Raw genomic sequence first — 26,011 nt, forward strand, 5'->3', positions numbered from 1 at the left:
GAGGACAGCTTCTAAGGGCAATGTTAGTTTTATGGCTCCTGACATTGCCAAATTGTTTTCCAAAGGAGTACCAAAAGAAGGGTCTCCTCATCGGTGTATAAGTATGTTCTTTTTTCCATAACCTCTCCAGCAGTGGGTTTAACAGTTTATATTCTTTTCTAAATTCATAGCAAAAGGAGATATTTTTAAAAAATCTGCATTGAGTTATTACTAATTTAGAACCCTGCTTCACACATTTTTATATTGTATTTTTAATACACTCTAGGATTTGTATTTAGAATGAAAAAAAGGAGCTCTCACTGATTGACTGATTTAAAATGAGAAATTTAAATCACCTCCAAAATTCCATCCCCCTTAATGTAGTATTTGATTAGTGCTTACTGGTCCATGGGAGCTTGAATTAGTAAAATTTTGGGAAACTACGTAACACATACCCTTTTCATATGCTTGTAAATAACCATTCAAAGGACTTACCAAAATGTCTGCTGTACACTTGACTATAAGGCAATGAGTGAAACAGTCCAACCGAATTGTGCCGCTTTGTTGATTGAGGTACACTTGCTCCTCTGGCAGAAGATGGCCTATCCTGCTGCTGGCACTGAGACTTGAGGGGAAAGAAAGAATGCACTGTAACTGCCTACACTAACACAGGAAACTAGTCTAAAAAACTTTCAATGGATACATACGGGTCTTTATTCTCCTGTGACCCAAACATAATCATAGATTTCAAAGCATTCCAGTCCTGCAGAACACGCTCCAAAGCAAGCTGGGCAAATCTTGGGGGCTCTAAATCATGATCAGGCATATCTGAATCTATAAAGAAAAGAAGAAACTGTGGGTAAGGCAGAAATACACATGCTGATTTTCCCGGGTGTCATAAGCGTCCAATCAACTCACCCTCAGGACTGGCTGTCTTCCGGTTACGATCCTCCCTGATTCGAGGCGGTCTGTACTGGCAGTGCTCCACCGTCTGCCTCGCAACTGTCTGCACTAAAAAGAGTAAGAGGTGCTCTCCTCTGCAAGACAGAACATTGTTATGAGGAAGAAGACTACTTACCTGTGCTGTGCTTTCACAACTTAATTTATGCCCTAAAAATCCCACGACTTGCCTGCTATTTGGCAGAGTGACCAAATTAGTAGCAGTGAGCAGGCGATAAAGCAGATCAAGACGAGCAGATTTCTGTCCAGCAATTAGAGTTTTACATTTACATTTCTCCCAACAATCACAATAGGCTGTCGGTGATGTACGCTTGAGTCTAGAAAGAATTCATATACAAACAGAAATTTTTTAAAAATATAAAGGTCTATATTGATATTACAGAGGCCTAACTCATTGAAACTCAAGAGAAACCTTGTTAACTTTCAAATAATGCAGCAAGGATCACTTCAGTGGTATACAGTCTGTAAAGCAGTACAAGAGAAGAGGCAACTTAACTGTTTTGTCCACCATCACATAGCATCTAGCACAGTGACGGCACTTGTTAGTAAGCAATCAGTAAATAAGCAGATTATCACTTTGAGATATTTAAATAAGATAAACATATTACCCAGAATTCTTTTAATAAAAATTATAAGTATCAGTATAGTATCTATAAAAAATTTCCACTTCTCCCACATATTTATTTATTTTAAAGCACAATAGTTGGTTTTTACAAACCAATTCTCTACTAACTATTATATCTATAGCACAGCCACAGGCGATGTCCCTGCTGAGACCCTGAGGCACTGCAAATGTTAGTGCTGGGTATTTTATGCTTCTTAGATCTATGAATGTGAAAACTAACTAGCCATAGCAACTCTATTGCTAGATGAAGGTTATTATATTTAGTTTAAGAAATAAACAAGGCACAGGCCAAACCATGACTCCCTTAATGCCTTAATGCCAGATAACAGACCGCACTACAGGGGACCTGAGACTTTGGCTGGAGAATACAGACAAAACCATTCTGTATATATATGTTTCTTAAAAGACTGATCCTAGTTACAATGTATGATCACGTATTTCTCGCATATCAGGCTATTTTTAATACGGCAGTATGAATCTAAGTAGTTTACAGCATTAAGAAACTAAAATTGCACTCACTTGCAATCATGACCTTTATGACAAACCCTTGCACATTCCGTACAACAACAGAGCGACTCCAACAAGCCACAAGTACGACACTCAAAAATATCCTAAAATTAAAAGGATATACTTTTTAAAAGAATGATATGTATATCTCAAAAGGATTATTTCTGGTATTTTCTAATTCAATCACAACAACAGTAGAGCAAAATTAATATCCTCTGGATACACATGGATACACAAATGGGAATCAAAAATTACCAGAAGAGCGAAAATAATTTATATCATCCAAAAAAAGTAGTATAATTAAACATTAGACTTCCAATTCCAAAGCTAAGAGCTATAACTCCAGTGATGGTCAAAGAGAAGAAAAGAAAATCTGAAGATAGCACAAATATAGGTAAATGTAAAATAACTTACCTGGTTAATGTGCTCTGCTCCAGTCCATGTAAAACTGCAGGTATCATTACAACATAAGACATATAAAGGAGAGTCATCAGGGTTGGTACCTGATGGGCAAACCATGCCCATAAATACATCTTCCTCTTTTTCACTTGAGGATACTTCAGCTAAGATTAAAAACACAGTAGTTCATACATCAAGAAAGAACTTAAGCACTACTTTCCTCAAATGGAAAACTTCTAACATTTACACAGTATAAATCAGAAACTACTACATATTAATAAAATAAAATGACATACAAAGTTAACATTGCAAAGAAATCCAGTCAATTCTGGTGCAAAGTAAAGCAAAGTATAATTACATCATAACCACACAAGAGAACAATACAAATACATCAAACATCAGCCATCTAAGTGCTCAACTCTACATTATGCAGTTAAGATTCAAGTTCTAGCTCTATTTAACAAATTACAGATAATCACATAAATTATTCACAGCCACTATTTTTCAAAAGATAACTACCGAATCTTTTAAAGGCTGGATGGCAAGAACTGATATTCCTTAACACTTGCTATTAGGCGGTAAATCCCAGTCAGAAAGAACAGTAAGACATCTGGTCTGTTCTTTCCATAAAATTTTATCACCAATACCAATTAACAGGCTGACAATATATGCTTGAAAAAAGTACATGAATTTTATACATATACACAAAAGAATTATCTTGATAGTTTCTAATCAATTATAGAAGAGAATCTAGTCAAATTAAAAAATAAGCAACTCATTTAGAACTTGAAATAAATTACCTTTTGCAATTTTCTGGGCTGTTTCTAAGATGGTAATTGCAGCAGGATAAGCTCGGCCACTTACAGCAGACATAAATGGGGTCATACCTCTTGCATCCCTAAAATAAGAAAAATTGTATTTAAAAATAATATCAATTATTTTCCTTCCTGATATTATAAAAGAAACATATGTTCAGGATGAAACAAAAAACTAGTTATGTTTTAGTAAATAATGTCAATGCTCAAAGAAAATCATTGGTGATATTTTCTGATCTCATATTATCTCTTAAGAAAGTCACTTCTGTGGAATCTTTGTGTCTCTAAACCATGCTTTCCTTTCTTGGCTTTAGTGACTTTAAAGAATACAGCAAGGGTTCTGGAGTAAACTAATACTTTCTAGATGTGGGCATAGTAACAGGCTCTATCTCATACATTTTGAGGAAGAATAAAAGAATTATTACTTCAATTCAACAGACTGCTTAGCAAAACACATGTATTCGGTAAGTGTTAGCTATTATTATTACTAAGAATTTCCACTTTAAAATGTACTTTAAATATTCTTCACTGAATTTCTATTCCCTTCTAGACCCTTGCATTTCCCAAAAGTCAGTTTCTCAGCCATTTGTACCTCCCTCTCTTCCATTATAGCAACTACCACTTCTCTCACAATAATTCAGTTCCAACATCTACACTTGCTTATTTGATAAGGCTATTTAAGATTTCCCAGTGATACTTTACATTCAACATATCTAAAACTCAAATAATCTTTCTCTTCAAAACCGCTCTCTACCTAACTTATTTATGTCACCCAACAGTATCACTGTCCCAAGTAACTTCAGACAAACAATGTGGATTCTTCACGAAGTCTTTCACCTAAACCATGTTTTAATGCATCTTTCTTTTCCACTTTCAACAACTCTTTAATTCAGTTTATTGCAACACACATATTAAAGGCTATAACAGACATATAAAACATACTTGACTTGACTCTCCTTTTTACTCTTGCCTATTTTAATCTCTTTTATACCACCATCTCATTACTATTCTTATAATCCCACTTTGATAATATTACAGTCTAACAAAGGCAGTTATTCAGAGCACTGAAGCCCAAAGAACAGAGACCTATTTTTTTTTCCTATTTTTTTTTTCCAGATCCACTTGCAATTGTTCTCTTCTAATCCTTCACTCCGAACTGGATGAATTATGATTTCTTAAAATACTCATACTTCTCAATGTTGTTGTTCCTTCTCCCTATTTTTCATGGCTCTACTCAAACTTAATCTTCATAAGGCTGCTTTCTGTATAATGAACACATTTCTCCCTCCTGTTACTCCAAAGTATACTTATGTGTCCCTTTAGCCAGAGTCAACCAAGGAAAAAGTTCAGATAAGTAAAATCAGAATTCAAAGAGAAGTTACACCAAACAAGTAACAAAGCATTGTAAGAAACTTACTACCAACAACTGTACACCAATAAAATAGACAACTTAGAAGAAATGGATAAACCGAGAGACATACAATCTCCCAAGACTGAATCAGAAAGAAATAGAAAATATGAACAGAATGATTATCAAGAATGAAACTGAATCACAGGTTCCCTCGTCTAGTGGCTAAAACTCTAGATAAAATACCAGCAAGCCAAATCCAGCAATACACTAAAAGGGTCATATACTATGATGAGGTGTGTGTGTGTGTGTGTGTTGGGGGGGGGGGGGGGGTGCGGGTACGTGCAGCTTTATCCTAGGATGCAAGTACTGTTCAATATCCACAAATCAATCAATATAATATACTATATCAACAAATTATAAAATAAAATGTTAAGATCATCTCAATAGAAACAGAGAAGGACTGAGACAAAATTTAACACATGATAAAACCCTCTAGAAAGTGGATATAGAAGGAATGCATCTCAATATAATAAAGGCCATATACTGGCAGGCCCACAGCTAACATCATGATAAAAGGTGGAAAGTTGAAAGCAAGTCCTCTCAGATCAAACAAGGATACCCACTCTCACCACTTTTATTCAACAAGTATTTTAAGTCCTAGCCACAGCAATTACACAAGAAAAAGAACAAAAAAGTATCCAAATTGGAAAGAAGTAAAATTATCACTATTTGTAGATGATATATACTACATACAGAAAATTCTAAAGATGCCACCAAAAAGCAATTAGAACAAATAAATGAATTAAGTTGCAGGAAACTAAAGTAATATGCAGAAATCTGTTGCACTTTATACACTAACCACAAACTATCAGAAAAAGAAATTAAGGAAACAGTCCCACTTATGATAGCATAAAAAATAATAAACTACCTAGGAATACATCTAACTAAGAAGGTAGAAGACCTATACTTGGAAAACAGTAAGAAACTAATGAAAGAAATTTAAGATGACACAAATGGAAAAATTAACCTTGCTCATGGATTGGAAGAATTAATATTACTGAAATAACCATACTATTCAAAGCAATCTACAGATTTAACTCAATCTCTATCAAAACAGACACATTTTTCACAAAATAATAAAACAAAACCATGAAAGATCCCAAACAGCCAAAGCAATCTTGAGGAGAAAAAAAAAAAAACAAAAAACAAAGCTAGATGCATCATGTCCCCTGATTTCATACAGTACTAACAAAGCTACAGTAATCAAATGGTGTGGTACTGGCACAAAAACACATTCTGTCAATGAGACAGAATAGAGGACCCAGAAATGAACCTACACTTACATGATCAATTAATCCACGACAAAGAGGTAAGAATATACAAAGAACAAAAGACAGTCTTTTCAATAAATAGTACTGAGAAAACTGGACAGTTAACAGCAAAAGAATCAAACTGGCCTACTTTCTCACAACATATAATGAACTCAAAAAGGATTAAAAACTTAAATGTATGACCTGAACTCATAAAACTCCTAGAAGAAAAAAGAAAACAAAAATAATATGCTCTTTGACATTGGTCTTAGGGTTTTTTTTGGCTCTGTCTCCTCAGGAAGGGAAACAAAAGCACAATCAAACAAATAAGACTACATCAAACTAAAAAGCTTTTGAATACCAAAGGAAACCATCAACAAAAGGAAAAGGCTGCCTACTGAATGGGAGAAGATGTCTGCACATGGCATATCCATTAAGGGGTTAATATCCAAACTATACAATTTAACATCAAAAAAAACCCCCAATCTGGTTAAAAACTAGGCAGGAGACTTGAACAGACATTATTCCGAAGGAGATGTAACAGATGGCCAAAAGACCCATGAAAAGATGTTCAATATCACTAGACATCAGGGAAATGCAAATCAAAACCAAACCGTAGTAAGACATTACTGCACACCTGTCAGAATTGCTATCAAAAAGACAACAAATAAGAAGTGCTGGTGAGGATATGGACAAAAGGGAAGCCTTGTGCAGAACAGACTCACAAATACAGAGAACAAACTGGTGGCTGCCAAAGGGGAGTGGGTTAAAGGAATGAGTGAAATAGGTGAGGGAGACTGAGGTACAAACTTTCAGTTACAAAATAAATAAGTCATGAGGACCTAATGTACAGCATGCTGCTGCTGCTAAGTCGCTTCAGTTACGTCCGCCTCTTTGAGACCCCATAGACAGCAGCCCACCAGGCTCCCCTGTCCCTGGGATTCTCCAGGCAAAGAACACTGGAGTGGGTTGCCATTTCCTTCTCCAATGCATGAAAGTGAAATGTGAAAGCGAAGCCGCTCAGTCGTGTCCAACTCGCAGCGACCCCAGGGACTGCAGCCCACCAGGCTCCTCCATCCATGAGATTTTCCAGATAAGAGTAACGCAGTGGGCTGCCATTGCCTTCTCTGAATGTACAGCATAGGGAACTATAATCAATTATACTGTAATAACTTTCTGTAGTGGGAGATGGTAACTAAACTTATGATCATTTTGTAATATGAAAAAAATATCAAATCAGTATGTTGTATACCCGAAACAAATATAATTTTAAGTCAATTCTACTGCACTAAGACAAAACAAAACAAAACTGAGTTATCTCCATGGTAAATAATATACCACACAGGAAACTGTTAGCAACTCTAGAAAATTCTCCTATTTTGCAGTATAAAAAAAGCAAAAAAGGGCCAGTTTGATAATCTCTACACTTCTCACCTAAATGTCAAGCAAAAGAACACCACCTCTCTTAATATCAGCTTATTAACACATCAGTTGATTAATTCGGTGTTTTCCAGATATATATTTTCTTAGATAAAGAGGAAATAGTAAACCGTTTTGAGGGTACTAAAATAAAGGACTAGCGAAAAAGAAATTAATTGTAGAAATACAAGATGGATTAATAACAAAGAGAAAGGGAATAAGAACACAGAATAACTTTTCAGATACCACCACGAGAAAATCATAAAAAGATAATATATTTAAAAATACCATAAATGCAACAAAAATGACAACTGAAATGAAAGCAGAAAGTTATATGTGTGTGTCTATATATATATATTTTTTTAATCTATGCCTCAAACTACAAATTAGTAAGATGCTTCTGTAGTAATAACTATATTTACAATCCAAAGACTTTATCTTACTAATGGGGCAGCCTTCATTAAAGTAATCAAAATTTCATAAATGTGGCCGTTTTCATCCTAAGAGTAGTAAGGCTTAAACAGGAAAACTCCCTTGCCCTCAAAAATACAAAAAACTCAAAACATCTTCTTGTACTTAAGTAGGGAAAGTGGCATAAGGGTTAGGCATAAGGGAATTTCAGTTCTATAATAAAGACACAGACCAGGTCTGGAATTCCAGCTATGCCACTCACTAGGTTTTGGGATCCTGAGCAAGTTCCTGCAAACTATCTATTCCAGACAGTTATATCTAGAATAAAAGAATTAATGCAAGTAGAATCTGGCACAGATTAATAACTATTAATCTGTTATAATCATTAATAACTATTATAGAATTATGAGTCTGTAAAGGAAGATAAACAAGCATACTAAAAGTAGAGATGTAACCTATTAATGGTTAATGAGCATTTACAACAGAATATTTACCAAGAAAGTCATACTTCTAGTATAAAGCTTGGGAAAGAATCTGTATAATTTTTAAAGTTCTCCAGGTGACAGTGATATAACTAACTTATGGATTCAACATTTACGGGTAACTATACTGTGATCTTTTTAACAAATAAATATACACCCTGATCAATCTAACATATAAAGATACACCCTGTATTAACTTAGTTTATCTGTATTATATTCAGAAGGCTTTTTTCACTAAAGATAGGTTAGTAACAGAGAATACAATGCTAAATTGTGATAAATTATCTTAAATTCAATTAAGATAATTGTTGTTCCATATACTGCAAAAAGACTGACCTAACAACAGAAAAAGGAGTTAAGCCAAATCTTTATCTCAAAAGTATATTAAACTTCTTACTTGGCAGAGAGCAGTTCTCGAAGATAGGGCTGCAGAACAACACTATCACATAACAGTTTTAATATAAAATGAGCATTGGCCTTTCGATCCTTGGATTCTACTACAGCTGGCTCTGTGGAAGGACCTGTAATTAAGCACATCCATTTGGTAACAAAACAAGAGTGAAAGACTATTCTAGAATAACATACCAAGGATCTTTAAAATATACCACCAGAAAAATATTCTGGTATTAGTAACAAGTTAATAACTTCATGACAGAAAATTTAAACATACTAACACATTTTACAAATCTCAACTGATGAAATGCATGCCCATACACACCATAACTTCACTGACATATGGAAGGTAAGTCAGAGGATTAGACGTATTTCAAGCCAAGAAAAGTCTCCTTGAGATAAAGTGTAGATCTCTAGAAATACATATATACAAAGTGTGTATTTTATCTTCCAAATACACAGGTAGATAAAATAACAGAGATTCTCACCTGGAATGGTGGAGGTGCTTGGTCCTTGACCGGTGCCAGTCGCTGCTGTGGTAAGAGATCCCACAGCAGGGGCCAGGATAAAATCAATGTCACCATCTTTCAGTAAACAGAACAGCAGGATGTACATCATTATAGGAAACATATCCCTACCATGCTCATTTAACTGGCCTTAAGGCTTTTCTCTGCAAGCCAAAGGTCAAATCGGACAGAGGTTTCAGTGGAAACTTTTTTCCCAAACTATAAGAGGATGAACCCACTAGACAAATTATTGACTTGATATAATACTAATTGGCTTCTTATCAGTATAGAAATATGTATTTCAGTAGGAGAGGGCTATCTAACAAGACTTTCTAGAATTTTAATTTTTAACTTACAAACACCTTAAACCAAATCTTCATTGACTAGTTATAATACTCTTTATGCCAATTTTTAACTATTTCAGATTTCCAAATACCCCACTGAAATGTTTCTTTTCTTTCATGACATTATCTTTTTGTTTAACACTAAACAAAATAACAGGTCTTACCAGGATCCATTGCAGGAGGGTCAGGAACCCAACTAGGGGGAGCTATGGGGGGTGAAACTGGATCTTGGTGGTCACTGGATGAAGCTCCAGCTTCATGTCTACCCAAACCAGCTGCTCTCAACGAACGTCTCATCATTTCCCGTAATCTCAAACTAGAAGAACATGGACAAAATCAGAGCTCACTACTATGTCTAAATGTAACAATAAGGTGCACAGAACTTCTCATCTGAGATCAAAGTTTGTTCTACAAGCAAATACTCCAAGCAGGAAAGTGACACAAATGCCAATTCTGGAATCACGAAATAAGTCAGCAAGGAATAGAAATTCAACTGGGGGATCCCAGAACCGAGTTCAGCACTTAAAACCACTGTATTAAGCTCCCACACAAACTTAAGCACAGGGAACAAAAGTTGCGGTGAAGTAAAATTAGAAATCATCTTTTATACAGTTAAGATAAACGAACACCTGAACATTAAAACAAAAAATTCTGTCCCCTGTTTATTACCAGTAAGAATTAAGTTTAATATATACATTAACAAAACATATGTATTAGCACAAAACCAATATTGTTACCCCACCAAATCCCTTTTCTGTGATCTCAAAAGCAAGTGAACTAATATCCACACAGTAAGTAGTTTTTAAACAAGACCAATTTAGATTAATTTTTTTTTACAAAAAAAAATTTTTTTAACAATACAACTTCGTCCCAAGGAAATCAAATAATGAAACTGGAGCTTATAAAATATGTTATTAGAATACTCTCTGGGCATGGATATATTTTTCTTCCTGCTATACAGAAAAAAATATGGCACAGGTGTGCACATTACTAAAAAATAATCACAAACACAAGACTTCATTAGGGGAACTAGTGTATTACCTGTACAAAAATCTGTACCTCTGAATAAAAGCTTACAAAGGCTACAAAATTAATACATTAAGAACTAGCAGCAATTGAGAGAGCGCATAAGGCAAATCCCTTCACTCGGCCATGATTTTAGAGCTTTTAAATGAATAAAAAGTAAGAATTTAGATTTAAAAGCCAGGCCACACATCAGGGACTTCTTTCTCCCAGGCAGATTTAATCCCAAAGACATGACACTTCTGATGTGAAAAACCTAACATCTTAACCACGTACACATTATATGTCTGCAAATAAGTAATTCGGAGTAATTTGTATTAATGCTTGAATTTAATCCAAGGGTAAATGTGTTTCTCCAGACCAATACACTTTCAGTTTCATAAAGAAAAAAAAATTTTTAAAGCATTTACCAAAATTTCTTTTAGAAGCTACCTTCAGGAACATACCTACTTTATAAGGCTTGTGTATGATAATATATCTTTCGTTAGAGTAACTTTTTTGGAAGATTCTGCAAAGTAAATTTTAATGTCTAAAAAATATGTAAGTCATTATAGTATGCACTATTAAAAAATACCTACAGTTAACTGTTTTATGGTAACATGTCTTCTCTCTCCCAATTTAGAAGCTTTTATAATATGGAGGGGAGGGGAGCAGGGCACAGTGATTTATTTCAGTCAAGGTCACTTCCTGTCCAAGACATCACCCGCAGAGCACGGCAGTGCTACCCAAACAGCACCGCCCGGGTGACTGTTCACACTGTGATGCTCCAACACAATTGTAATTAAGCTCAACACAGACATTTAGTGTCCTGATGTGTCTTACTCAAAACACAGAGAGAGAGAAAGAGTCAGCAATAATTGGGAAGCAGTGCAAATCACCTGAAAATAAATGCATGTTTTGGGCTTATCAAGAAGGCTTACACCAGGGTCACAAACGCAATGCCTACTGGGCCTGGAAAGTAAATAAATTGAGGAAAGGACAGTTAGGTGTAAGAAGTAGGGGGTCATGGCAAACTAGAAGTGTGCATGCTCATCTAAAGGCATTCAAATGTTAAAGAAAAAAAAAATTTTAACATTGCATAGGCCAAACAAAACATATGGGCTATTTTCCAATCTCTAGCTTAGAGCAGATTAAGTATGAAGATAAACTGAGACCATAGTCTCATCTTGAACTTGCAAACTCCCAACTTTGTTGTTGTGATGTAGTCAATTCAATATTAAATGAGGGGTCATTCCTTGTCATTTAAAAAAATTGTCCTTAACCTCTTTTCTTCATTAGGTCTCGAGAACATTTTTAAATACAATGCCCAGCTCCTCTTACCGATTCTTTCAAAACAAAAAAAAAAAAAAACAAAAAACAAAAAAAAAAAAGAAAATTATTCTTCAAGATGTTGTACACAATTCATGAAGATTCACCTGTATCCTCAGTGGCTGAGGACAATACTGAGGAGATACCACCTTGGCTGCTAAGATTCAGAGTTTTGACATTTCTTCGTATAGGCTTGCCTGGAGTCATCGTATTTTCTGACAATATGGAAGAATTCAAGGATGATGTAATTTCCTCTTTGTAAGCACGTTATATCCATGCTACAGAAGCCTTAGAATCCAGTCATGTTCAAACATACCACTGTGACAAAAAAGCGAAGGTCATGTGTCTTCCAGATTAATAATCTCTAGAGTACATACACCTGTAATCAGATGCATCAATCAAGCCTTCCACTAAATCTGCCCTTGAACTCAGGCACTATTCAGTCACATAACAAAACTTCTCAGTCAAATCATCATCTGAAGGCATTTAACAGTACTCCATTCAATATTGAAACTGCATCGGTTTTGAGCTTACAGCTCATGAATCCCAGCCTGCATACTCATCAAGGGGCATCGCCTAGAAAATCCATTGTAGGCTAGAGGAGGGTTTCACTTCAATGAAGCAGAGTCTGTGGACTTCCTACTGCCCGGCGTGGATAATAAGACTCCTGTGCTTTCATCTGTTCAACCGGCAGCCCTGAGTTTGAACTGGTTAAGAGCACTGCAGTGAAATCTTCGGCAAATGCCTCAAAGGAGCTTACTCTGCAAATTATTTCTGTGAGCAACACATCACCCACTCTTGAAGCTCCTTTTAGTCTTTGCCTTCAAAATAATCCTTACATGAAAAAAAGATGGCAGCACTGGTATTGGACCAACCATATCAGAGTCCAACTTGATTTCAACCTGTATTTTCCCTGAGGAAATGAAATACCTGAAATAATTCAGACACTAATTTCTTCATGAAGAATTTAAGTCGCTTTCCATTTTAGACCAAACACTTTGTCTGCCTAGTGAAGTCCTGAATAAATAAGCTGGTGATAATTTTCATTTTGCATAGTCTATATAATGTTTCTGTATGGTTTTAAATTATAATTTGGTCATCCATAAATAGTTTTTGATAAATCTCACCTCAGAATGTTTTTGAACCTGGGAAGCTCTCAGGTTGGAACTAATTTTAGAAGAATCATTTTTAAAAGGGAGAGTTGAATATAGAACAGCAAATAGGCAAAGAGAGTCTTCATTTTAAGTTGACTTTACAACATGAGCACAGTAAGCAGTGCTTCCACATTAATGATTTGTGAAGCATCCAAGAATTCTGGCTCTCATGTCTAATATAAATGTGCTTTTTCTCTTCGGGAAAAAAAAGAAACACCTATATCCTGAATTCTTTATAGTCTTCATCTATTCAAACATCTAGTAATTTTTAATGTGTTGTAAGTTTTGTCCATCCCAGAACTCTGAAGGCCTGAAAATTTTAAATACCGAACATTCATAATATACACCAGCTTTTCTTTTCTTCCCAGATCATTAGTACATCTGAGAGACTGAGCTAAGTAAACAATCTGAAAATAAAAGATTGAGGTTCTTTCAATTATTACTTTTTCTCCAACTAAAGAAAATAACTTCCTAGGAAAAAAGAATGATGAAAAATTTAAAACACATTCAAAGAATCCAGTTTAAACTACTTGTCTAAATTACCTCAAATTTTTTAAAGATCCTAGGTCCTACTATTCTATACCTAAATATGAGATACTGTCAAATATTTTTCCCAGACTGATATTGGTAGGAACAAAAAAAAAAAAAACAAAACAAAAGGACCCACCAATTCATGTATACGAGAAGTAACAGATACGTTTCTTTCTGTACTTGGATTACATTTCCATCAACTGAACTTCCCTGGTAAAAATCACATTACCTTCGGCTACTTGATGATCCAGCCCGATTACCTGGGCCATTACTTGAAACAACTGATATTGCATTTGCAATGGCCTCAACAGCAGAAAGTCTTTCTGCAAATGTGTTTCTTTCAGAGCGCTCTGCTTCTGAAACATAAGAGAAAAAATCAGGATCAATTTAAACTTCAAAAAATAACTAAGAGATTAAGTATGTACAAGCCATCAAATGCTAACTGCTGTTTTAGTGTTCTAATTCACATACTAGGGATAACAGCTTAATTTTGCCTCCTCAGAGGAATAAACACTTAAGCTAGATTGAACTATGACTTTTAACATGAATTATTTCCTTATTCTGCCTTATTTTTCAACCCCAAAGATAAAAAGTATTATTCACAAGTAGGCGGAAATGTAGCTCTCACTACCAAGGAAGAAAAAACTGACATACCAGTATCTCAGTCTTAGTTTCTACACTGCTTAGAATCCTTTAGTCAGTCAATGATAATGAATAAAAAGTCAGAAACTCACAAACCACTATTCAAAAATGTAGCTACCAGGATGTCATCAGTAGAATTCAAAATAAGGAAAACCATTATGAATTACACAATTGCACTTCAGGTTTTCAGTTTCCTCCCTTTAATCAGCCAATTAAAAACCTTATGGCAGAAGAAAAGCTTATTTACTTTTCCAAAAACATCTAAAAACTATTTCATTTTCTCCTCTACATTCTAAAAACTGGGATAAAAGTTGCCTCCATATAATTTGACTTAACTTGCTAAATAAGTCCCATGGTAATAAAAGTCACCTGTAATTATAAAACCAGTCAAGCTCTTAAGGATTCTATGTATATAGTTTTGTACTAAACAAAGAGAAGAGAATTTAAGACAAAAGAAACACACTGATGAAAAATTTACTTACTCATGTTATATACTCATCCTATCAAGAGAGCAGGCATTTTTACCTTTTGAGAATGTTACCTTCTGAAACTCCAAGATTTTACAAAGCCAAGTGAAAATACATATACAAAGCCATACACAAATTCTTTACAGTGATTTTCTTTTCTTTCAGTAATTTTTCTACTTTCAAAATTGCCCAAAATTCCTTTTAAAGATCATGTTATAGTTCTTAATCTCACCCTCTTCTTCTTTAGTTTCCTTATTGCTGGTTGGAAAGCAAACGGATACACAAGCATGCAAAATATTTCGATTTCCATCACATCTGTGGCTGATGAATGTCTGCAGCATCTGTAGGTTCTGCTCCAAAACCACCGCTTGCTCAAGATTCATAAGATACTGTCGACAGGCCTCATAGTCACAGCGCAGGATGTGCTGCATCAAGGTTTGTTTCTGTGCTCAGACAAATTAGGAAAAAAACTTCAATGCGTTTGCATACCACAATACACGTGTCAAAAATTTCACATGGCCAACACAATAATAAAATCGGCTCAGCAGAAAGTAGACAATTTAAGGTGACCTGGCAAAAGAAGCTGAACTTAAAGATACTCTTAAGCAGAGACAACAACTGACAGGAATGGAAGAGTGATCTGCAAAGGATCAATAAATATTTTCAGCTTCTGCAACTAAACTCAGTAACTGCAGCAGGAAATCAGTCAGATACACAATGTGCAAACGATGAATGGGAGGGGCTGGACCGGACCTACAGATGGCGGTTTGTGTGTGTGCTGCTGCTTCAGTCATGTCCGACTCTGTGCGACTCTATGGACTGCAGCCCGTCAGGCTCCTCTGTCCATGGTTTTCTCCAGGCAAGAATTACTGGAGTGGGTTGCCGTTTTCTCTTCCAGGGCATCTTCCCGACCCAGGGACTGAACTCATATCTCTTAAGTCTCCTGCGTTGGCAGGTGAGTTCTTTACCACTAGCGCCACCTGGGAAGTCCCACAGATCGTAGTTTATAGAACTCTTATTTATGTCATATACAACTAGCAGACTAGAACCCTATTAATATTGTTAGCCAATTAAGCGCAGGGTATACATTTCACTCCAAGCTTATTCTCACCCTCCTGTGCGCTCTAAGGTTACATCACACTATGAAAACGAAAACCTTTACCTCCCCAGAATCACGACAGATGCACTTCCCCAAAGGTGACAGCTAAATACACATTTCATTGTCAAAGACAAGGTAGTAATGATAAATTACTTATGGATCATACCATTTTCTGCCTGAGAAACAGCATGCTAGGTACTGAGTATCTGTTCCCTCCCAATTCATACTGAAGCCTAATAATCCCCAAGGTGATGGTATCTGGAGGTAGTGCCTTTGGAGAGTGATTAGGTCGTGAGAATGGAGCCTTCATGAAGGTGATCAGTGACCTTAAAGGGGCCTGAAGAGACCAGAGCTCCCCTCTCGCACTGTGTGAGGACACACGGCCATCCATGAACCAGGAAAGAACACATCAGACCCCAAATCCGCCCATGCCTTGATTCTGAACTTCCCACCTTCCTGAACTATGAAAAGCAAATTTCAGTTGTTTAAGTCACTCTGACCTTAGCAGCCTAAACAAACCAAGACACAGCATTAATATATCAAAGAGTTGAAATGTATTTTTTCACCATGTAAATTATAGTTATAGGATACTTACTGGACTGAATGTGAAGCCTTAGTTACGGAAAATAAGAAAATTTGTTTAACTAAAAATAGGAACTAGAGGAAAGCAGGTGGGAAAAGAATATATGGAAATACAAAGGAAAGAAGAGAGATGCTTCTGAACTTGCCACCTCTTTACAAATTACCAAAAAAACTGTTTTCAGTATGTGACACATATGAGACAGGCCATTTGGACTGTGGGACTAACTATGGCTCTGAAATGACCCCATAAATTACAAACTCCAGTTTAAGAACATGAGGTGGGCCACATAGGACTAAATTTGTCAAAATCTAGTGGCAAATATGCATTAATCAATACATTGAGAGAATATGTCAAAATCTCTCCAAAGAATAAAAAGCACAGTACATTTTGAAATAACTAAAATTAAGATATTTTGCTGCACATGGCTGTGATATCAAATGTTTTCAAACAAATCGGTCATCTGGTCGGAAGCAGCTACTCTACAGGAGCTCTCATCTCCAACCTGCTAGACCATACAGGGGCCATTATGCTGCCAGTATCAATACCTCACTTACTACGTCTGAGCAAGACAGTTTATTCTGCATCACTATATGCTGTCACTTATTCTTATAACAAAAGGCAGCATGTGTGCATGCTCAGTCGTGTGTGACTCTTTTACAAACCCATGGACTATAATCTGCCAGGCTCCTCTGTCCATGGGATTTTCCAGGCAAGAATACTGGAGTGGATGCCATTTCCTCCTCCATTTCCTTCTCAACTCAGGGATAAAACCCACGTCTCCTGTGTTTCCTGCACTGGCACATGGGTTCTTTACCTGAGTTACCTGGGAAGTCCAACAAGGCACAGAGTTTGGCAAAAATTTCTTGCATGTCTACTGTGCATCAAGTCCTGGTAAATGAGGTACAAAGATAAATGATGACACGCTTCATCCCTACCCCTAGGATGATGGCATGTTTTATCTTTACCATTGAGACGCTGACAAAGTGCAGGGTTCATAGAATTATTAGGCCTACAGAAGCACTTGGAATAGTATAAAATGAATGGAGGAAGCTGGCTGAAAAAACAAGGTAACATAAACCACGTAATAAATGGTGACTGACACTGAATGCACAGCAACAAATTTTAAACATTCTCTGCAATGAACTGGAGAGACCATGCATAGCCCCTGAAAGGAGCAGATTAATGTTCTGTTACGGCCCAATGTTACTAGGTCTTCTAATTTTTTAAGAGCAACTGAAAATCTGAATTTTAAATATAAATCCTGTGACTTGGAATGTTGGCAACAAATCAAGAATTTTTAAAGGATGTGAAGGCTCACTGGCCTACAGCACCACATGATGCACTTGAACAACACATCCTGCTTGACACATGCTCTTGGCTTAGCTTCCAAGACAACACTCATTCTAGTTTTCCTCCAACTCCTTCTCAGTCCCTTTATACAGGTTCCTCTTTATCTCTTGGCATTTAAATGCTGAGACTACTCCAATGGCTAAGTCCTTAGGTTTTTCCTTCTCCAAGACTTGAGTAATCTCATGCCATTTAATTCCTTTAAATATCACAGATATCCAGACTGCTCCTAAGTACACTTCTCCAGTTTGGTCCTCTCTCTCCTGGTCTTCCAACTTTCACACCCAACTCTCTCTTCACTAACTCCTCTTAGATAATCTAATACAAAACTTAGGGACTTCTGTGGTGGTCTAGTGGATAAGAATCTGCAGATTCCATCCTGATTGGGAAACTAAGATCCCACATGCTGTGGGGCAACTAAGCCCGAGCTTCACAACTCGAGAAAGCTTCTGTGCCACAACAAGGACCCAGTGCAGCCAAAAACAAAAGAAACTTAAACAAACATGATGTTACCCTCCTGAACCTGCTTCATTCATCCTTAGTGTCCTCATCTCAATAAATGGCAACATCATTCTTCAAAACCGTTCTCCCTCTTACTTCCTCTATGAGACACCCTGTATTTGGCCATAAGTAAATCCTGTTAGATCTACTTTAAAACATTTCTAGTATTATCTGGAGTCTAGTCACTCATCATTCCACTTCCTGGGCCAAGCCAACAGCATCTTCCACCTAACTGGCCTCCTTACTTCCAACCTATCCCCCATGTATTCTCAGCATGTCAGCAGTCGTATTCTGAAAATGTTAGGCAAATCAGGTCAATCTCTGCTCAAATTGCTCCAATAACTTAGAGCAGTGTTGCCTCCACATCTAACAAATAAAAACATCTCAACCACAGTGTGTTCAAAACTAAACTCATCTTGCCTTATCCCATTTGTTTCTACTTCTCATCTCCCCATCAACCACACCTAGATCAAAGCTTTAATAACCCCTTCCTTTCGTTACTACTGCCATCCTGTCATCAAGCTTTAAAGGTTCTACTTCCTTAAGATCTCTTAAGTCCATCCCCTCCTCATTTCCAAGACTTCAAGCTTACTTTGTTTCTAACATGAATAATTACATTAGCTTTTTTATCTGGTCTCTAAACTTCTGCTGCTTCTCCATCCACTGCTCATCTTCTTTAAAAACAAAAACAAAAAAATACAGCAGCTTAAAACCCTCTCCTCCTAGCTTTCAGGGGAATGTTCAGGTCCTGTAGATTAACACACAAGGCACCCCAATCCCTTTCCCTGCCTTATCAGTTGCCACTCATAGATCCATATGAGCCCTATCTTCTAGCTTTAAAGAATCAAAAGAATGTATACGTTCTCCCAATATATTACTGAGATTCACAAAGGCTGCTCTTCATGCCTGGGATAACACCTCCTACCTTTATCCTGTGTCTAGGAAACACCTACCTGACTATTTCAAACTATGTCTGGGCAACACCTCCTCAGAGAAGCCTCTCCAGTCACAGTCTAATTTAACCCCTCCCTTTTGTGCTTCTACACCTTTATCCATGCCTTACCAACACTTGTATCACACTGTGACCAACGGCATACTCCTCTCTCTTATCCTAATACACTCTTAGCTCCTATAGGGAAGGGGCAATGAATACTGAAAACTGTCTCCCTAGACTCCAGCAGGGTCTTCTCAATTGAAATGCCAAGTAGTTTAAAAAACCAGATTACCTCTACAGCCATGATGATAATAGCAGCTTTCTTTTTGATTGTTGAATTGGCAGGAAGATTTATTAAAGAATGTACACCCATTCCAAGACTACTAATAGGTGGAAGATCAAGCCAATCGGGATCCCTTATTCCTCCCATGCAATCTTTGGCCATTGGGTAGATAGTACCATTTCCATCTCGAAGAATAATAGGAGACTCCTGTAAGAGAAGGGAAAATAATAAAGTTTGGCTCCCAATCAAATACATGTCTGACTTTTACAAGAGGTGTATTTATTTTTAAATTACATTTTACATATGCTTGTAACAGTGACCAAACAGAAACTTAATATTAAAAATGTGCTGAATATTCTAAATTCTTCAGTTTAATTCTTCTAGTTCTTCTAATTCTTCTAAATTCTTCTAGTTTAATAACAAGCAAACTAGAACCAAACTCAGCTTCACAAAAAAGCTGATGTTGTCATATACATTTTCAAAAACAAAAGTAAGCCTCTATACCTGTCCAGCAGTGAAAATAGCTACATTCCTCTCATTCTGACCAAGGAAAGCAATGCTGCTTGTAGGGAAATTATTCTCCTGTTCGGCTTTTCCTGTGGCAAGATCAAAGATACAGTACCGTACCCAATTTCCAGTCTTCAAAACAGCATGGACACCTTCAGAAATACACAGATGTTAAAAAAAAAAAATTGTTATACATCTTTAGTAAATGGCAAGTACCCACCAAATTATATATCCCCAGTCACATTTCAGATACAGACACATCTCATTCCATACTGTTACACTTTATAGAGTACGCCAGTTGGAAAAGTTACAAAACCTTTACCTTTGGAATCCACATTCACTGCTAATATTTCTGTCTTCTCAGGTATACAAAGCTTCTTAGGAGTTCTTTGGAAGCAGTCAGGAACTTTTGGTGTTCCACCAGTTTTGACAACCTGTGTGACACAAAAATGAATTTTGCTCTCAAATCTGTAATACGCTCAAGGTCCCAACATTCAACTGGTGAGTGGGTGACTCCTCCACACTTACCTGCAGTTCATCAATTCTAAGTAACCTACAATCCTGCAGGAGAGAAGAAGGGTCAGCATCTGAAGCAGAGTTGCTCTGACAGTTGGTGTTGCTGGATGTTCCTGGAAATTTTACAGCAACATAGGCTCCATCCACTTTTAGCACCTAGAATACAGGTAGATATGATAAATGTTAACACTAACTCATACGAAATCAATATGCAAGTTGTATTACTGAGTAAATTTAACACTGAAGGCATTAAATTCCTTATGAGTATATTTCTTCAATGATCATAAAGTTATAAAATTAATCTGAACACACTCAACAAATTTATTGTTGATGTCTATATCCAAGACATATTTTCTGTAGGAAAACTGACCCACACAACCAGTGATTAGCATGTGGATGTTTAGCAATCAAGCACAATCCACAGATTCCTCCTACCCTCCCTCGTTATTACTTTAGCACTCCACTGTGCAAAAGAACTTCTATGATGATGGTCTAACACTCTACATCCATGCTGTCCAACATGATAGCCATTAGCCAGAAGTGGCTACTGAGCACATGGAGCTGATGTGACTGGAGACTGACTTTTTAAATGTTACTAATTTTAGTAAGTTTAATTTGCTACATATACCTGGCCAGTAGCTACCATAATGGACACCATAAGAGTGAGCAATGCACACAAAGCCGAGCACAGCACTTGAAATCAGAATACCTGAGTCCCACTTTTGTTACTTACTTCTTTTAAGCCAGTGGGCTCTTCTTAGGAAAAAAAAAAAAGGTGCCCATAAACTAGAGTTCTATTAAAGAAATCAAATGGAATAGTATATGAGAAAGGCCTTTGTAAATGGCAGGACGCAAGTTATCAGTCCTTTAAGTATAAAGGAAAGACCATCACATTAAAGAAAGTAAAACGCCATCAGGAAAAGATTTACATTGCAGATACTCTATAGCTATCATCCCATTTTGTATTAAGAATGTGTGAAGACAAAGGTGAAGTTAATAACATTCCAGCTGATGAACTCTATCCATTTGGTTTCTCAGAGAGCGAGACCCTCACTCTAGGAAGAACAGAAGAGAAAGGGGAAGCTTAGATAGTAGTAAGGTTTATAAATGTTATGAAAGATCAACTCCATGAAAACGCTGTATTAGCAGTCCCAAAGAACAGACTGTACCAAAAAATGTTATCTATCTTCAATTTTTCTGTAAATCTAAAATTATTTCAAAATAACATTTTTTAAAAAGCAGCCTATCACCATTAACGCTCAAGGACAGGCAGCAGCATCATCAGTTCCTCTGTCCGGGACAAAGACAGGTGCATCAGGTGGGAGGATATGGCCAAAGAGATCAGAGGTGACAGACAAGGCAGCCTGGAGGAAAGGGCTGATGAGCACTCACCAACCATAAATTCCTTGATAATCGATACCACTAAAGTTCACTTAGTAATTAATTCTTAGATATTCTGAACAAACCTTGCCCACAGGAACATTCTTAACATCTTCCACAAAAACGACTTCCCGAAGAGACCACTGCTCTTCGTTCACCTTTTCCTCCTCTTTGGGGGCGGGGGTGGACCGTCGTCGTTCTTAGACAACAACAAAATGGTAAGTACCAAAAAGAAAATGTGAAAGAGACTTTATAGATTTTATCTAAATATATGAAAAAAGATCATTTGTAAAGGGATACATATTTGAGGTATCTGAACATATTTCACAAACTACTGCCTTCTGAATTGAGGCTTCGTGACTAACTTTCACTTAGGTGAACTCATGGTTAAAAAAAAAATTTCATTAATGCTTAACGATATTAACACATAGTTGCTGCTGCTGCTAAGTCGCTTCAGTCCTGTCCGACTCTGTGTGACCCCACAGACGGCAGCCCACCAGGCTCCTCCATCCCTGGGATTCTCCAGGCAAGAGTACTGGAGTGGGGTGCCATTGACTTCTCCGAACACATAGTAAACAACTGCAAAAAATTTAAAAACTTAACACTTGTTTTGGACCCTCAAAATTAGGGCTATGGGACTAAGGTTTAAAAAAGGAAGATATGCTGGGCTTCCTTAAAATTAACACAAGACTATTAAAATGACTATTAACTTTCAATTTCAAGTATGAAGCAACCACAACTAAAAAATACATTTTGGAAAGCTTTAAAAAAAAAAAAAAAAAACAACTTCTTTATATCCAAGGTGTAGTAGCAAACCTCAGTTTGCAAATTCTACAAATTCTGAGCAAAAAAAGTTGTGACCAGGCCATAACCAATTTACAATAACAGTTTCAACAAAGATAGGCAGATATTCTAGAGAGTGGCCGTTACTTCCTTCTATTACTGCAGTGCATTTTATATACTGTGGAAAATTATAACTCTCAAAAATAAGAATATTCGACACTATAACTATTGTTTTTACATTTAAATAAGACCACTGGACTTCCCTAGTGATCCAGTGGTTAGGACTCTGAGTTTCCACTGCAGAGGGCACAGGTTTGATTCCTGGTCAGTGAACTAAGATCCTGCAAGCCCCATAAGCCTTGTAAATCAGTAAATAAACAAATAAATATGCATATTTTAAATAATCAAACTAGCAGGAGCACAATTTAAACTAAAAGATTTATACTAAAAATAGTCTGAGCTGTTTCCAATCAGAAACACAAACTGAACACAGCTACACAGCTATGTGCCTGGCACCCTATTCTGACCAATGTATACTACACATAAAACTTACTATATGGCATTGATGCACTGCTGGCAATGGAAGATGCATCACTGCATGTAGATGCTGGAGATGGTGGGGGACCCATTTCTGTTTTCACTGGTTCCTGCTTACTTTCAGGCCTGCAGTTAGAAACAACATTCTCTTTATAATTAGGAAAATAAAACAGGAACTTACAAATGCCTTATATAATAAGACTCAAGTTTACTCTCAAAAGGGAATGAAATAGTAAAAACTCCTACAAACTGTATTATTCTTTAGAATGCAAGGTACTAAAAAAGATACACAGTGCACATCTCAAATTTTAAATAATGTTTTAAAGCAGGAAAGAAATACACTGTGTGAAGCTATCAACAACTTGGAACAATGATTCAGATAAGCCTTATCTAGGAATAACAACAGAAGCTACACTCAATTTGTCTACATAGCTTTATCATAAGCCTCTTGCGCAAACAAGTTTCACACTTTACTGAACCCTGACTAGCATACAGCAGTTTAACTGAAAAGATGATAAAGGCAAATAAATAAAAAGTCCTCCAGATCATTTCCTAGATTTCAAAAGAAAAACCCTACTTGCAGTGGTTTATAAAAGTTTGTTAAACACCAGACAGTTTAAGAATAACCACCTGCTGTAACTGAAATGGAAAACTATAGTATTAATAAACTATCCCTCTTCCTTCAGTTATTTCATTAATGCTATACTTGAGAAGATAACTACAGCAACTACAGATGATAAAAAATAAAACATTTTTATTCATTAAATGGCAGAAGTCAATTTTTACACAGAGAAGTCATGTATTACTCAGAAATTTGTCATATACAGGTCATTCTAGTATGTATTATAATCAGGGCCATCATCTTAATTCTCTCATCTGCTATTTTTCCTGTCAGGAATTTCACCTGAGTTTAAAAAAAATAGTCCAGGGAAAAACAGTGTTATGTTCACAAGCATCTTAGCAACGTGTGCCGTACAAGCATACATGGATACTCATGGCTGCTCTGCACATCTTGTGACGGTGGAAGCCAGCCAGCACTGACTCATCACCAGCACGCTTAAAGTCAACACATTTCCATGACTAGAAGAGGCTATTGACATGAAAATGATTATCGTCTCAACATTTAATTTCACCTTAGCTCTTTGTAAATATATTAATATAGATGGCAAATTTCAAGGAAGATTTTGAAAATCTTAATAAATCACAAAATATAAATACGACAACCTATTTTAATCTCATTTTATGCATATCAAAAAGATTTCAAATACCCTTTACAAAGTTTCATAAATGCTACTTTTAAGACTTAAAAAATCAATATAAGCAGAGGGAAAAATCTATAAATCTATTTTTAAAAACAAGACAGAGTCTAAAGCACAAAACAAAGCAAAATATCTTAATTAGGCATGAATTACAAATGAATATTTTTAAACTTAGCAGTAATCCTTGTACAATCATTATATTCATTTGAACTAAAAAGTTACAGAAATGTAAAACCATGTAGTACAGGGTTTTTGTGTAGTACAGTCCAAATCATTTCTTTTCAACTGCTTGTATACATTTAGAAAAAGAGTACATCAAAATATTTAAAATGTTATTTCTGCAATGTGATATTATGTTACTTTTCCGTATTTCTATAATGTTCATGTATTTTATAAAATTAAGAAAAAAGCTATTTTGAAACTTTATTAAAGCTCAAGTACCAAACAGCCAAATTATAATATACAGTATTTTTAAAGATGAGTAGATGCTTCTAAAAGTACAGGTGTTAAGATCTGTACATGGCTCCCAAATAGTAAGCTAGCTCCAGAATGTAGGTTTTATATAATTCAGTGCTATTTCTGTTCACATTATCCCCCACCCCAAAATTCACAAAAATCCTTTTTTCCCTCCCCAGTACATTAACCTCTAAAACCCTTCCAGTGATCAAGATGCAGGCAAGATGTTAGGTGATTAAGATGATTACACAAGAAGAGAGTAGGAAAAAGTCTGCCTAAGACAGTAAGGCTGAACACATTGTCACTGCTATATACCACCTTCAAAGGATATACTCTAATGATCAAACAAAGACATTAAGAGAGAACTCTATATTGGCCCTTCTGGCCACTAAACATTAAGAATAACTGTAATATACAAATATTAACGTAACTGCAAATAGTAAATTTTACCAGTTCCTGTCAAAACTCATGGGGATCTTAAAAAGACCCCACATGTTAACACTTTTATAAGTCACCGTACAGCTCTCCTAAGTCTCCCTTGATTATCCTCCTTCATATACAGAGCAAACTAGAAAAATCAAGATTAGTTAAGACATAGTACTTACTTAGCTTCAGTAGTTTTGCTAGCTTTGTCCATGCTTTTCAAGCTCTCAGGAGATCTAAGTTGAAATCTACAGCTATCATTCATATTCCAAACCGACTCCATTAAGACACCAACTTTAGGAATCCCAGCACTAATTGAAAATGCAACTGCTCCAGCATGATAGAGAGGATTATTTCTTAAGCATACCTAGCAAACAAAAGAAAAATCACCATCAGAATGACATAATTTTTAAACAAACTAGAAGAGTTATGTGTTCCCAAAATCAAACAGCAGGAATAATTTTAGCACACTTGCTAAAAACAAACTAAAATACGCTGATACTGAGAAAGAGTGAAGGCAGGAGGAAAGGATGAAATGGCTGGATGGCATCACCGACTCGATGGACATGAGTTTGAGCAAGCTCTGGGAGTGGTCATGGACAGGGAAGCCTGGCGTGCTGCAGTCCATGGGGTCACAAAGAATCAGACACGACTCAGTGACTGAACTGAACTGATATTTCATGCAGCAAATACCCTGACCATTCTGCTACAAGGACATAGAAAAGAAATGGCACAGAAGAAACTACAAAGGTTATTATAAGTAAAATGTAAACAAAA

General features: G+C 36.3%; 1 protein-coding gene across 5 annotated transcripts in view; it reads right to left on the minus strand.

Annotated features, from left to right (window-relative positions):
* Positions 1–26,011, minus strand: part of UBR5 (ubiquitin protein ligase E3 component n-recognin 5) — a 138,018-nt gene that overhangs the window by 35,193 nt on the left and 76,814 nt on the right. For 4 of the 5 annotated variants that reach the window (XM_025265100.3, XM_025265098.3, XM_025265101.3 and 1 more), the window contains exons 14-32: positions 25,417–25,601; positions 23,113–23,222; positions 21,863–21,975; positions 20,409–20,552; positions 20,203–20,314; positions 19,878–20,032; positions 19,383–19,580; positions 14,859–15,069; positions 13,747–13,873; positions 9,666–9,817; positions 9,140–9,235; positions 8,656–8,779; positions 3,271–3,368; positions 2,486–2,634; positions 2,084–2,175; positions 1,110–1,256; positions 898–1,016; positions 687–813; positions 475–604 (exon numbers count right to left, since the gene is read on the minus strand). In XM_025265100.3, the coding sequence (XP_025120885.3) occupies positions 475–604; positions 687–813; positions 898–1,016; positions 1,110–1,256; positions 2,084–2,175; positions 2,486–2,634; positions 3,271–3,368; positions 8,656–8,779; positions 9,140–9,235; positions 9,666–9,817; positions 13,747–13,873; positions 14,859–15,069; positions 19,383–19,580; positions 19,878–20,032; positions 20,203–20,314; positions 20,409–20,552; positions 21,863–21,975; positions 23,113–23,222; positions 25,417–25,601 (2,589 nt within the window). The remainder of the gene's footprint in view (positions 1–474; positions 605–686; positions 814–897; positions 1,017–1,109; positions 1,257–2,083; positions 2,176–2,485; positions 2,635–3,270; positions 3,369–8,655; positions 8,780–9,139; positions 9,236–9,665; positions 9,818–13,746; positions 13,874–14,858; positions 15,070–19,382; positions 19,581–19,877; positions 20,033–20,202; positions 20,315–20,408; positions 20,553–21,862; positions 21,976–23,112; positions 23,223–25,416; positions 25,602–26,011) is intronic. The other variant, XM_025265102.3, reaches the window with a different exon arrangement.

Source organism: Bubalus bubalis, chromosome 15 (genome assembly GCF_019923935.1).
Source record: "Bubalus bubalis isolate 160015118507 breed Murrah chromosome 15, NDDB_SH_1, whole genome shotgun sequence".
In the NCBI taxonomy this organism is placed as follows: Eukaryota; Metazoa; Chordata; class Mammalia; order Artiodactyla; family Bovidae; genus Bubalus; species Bubalus bubalis.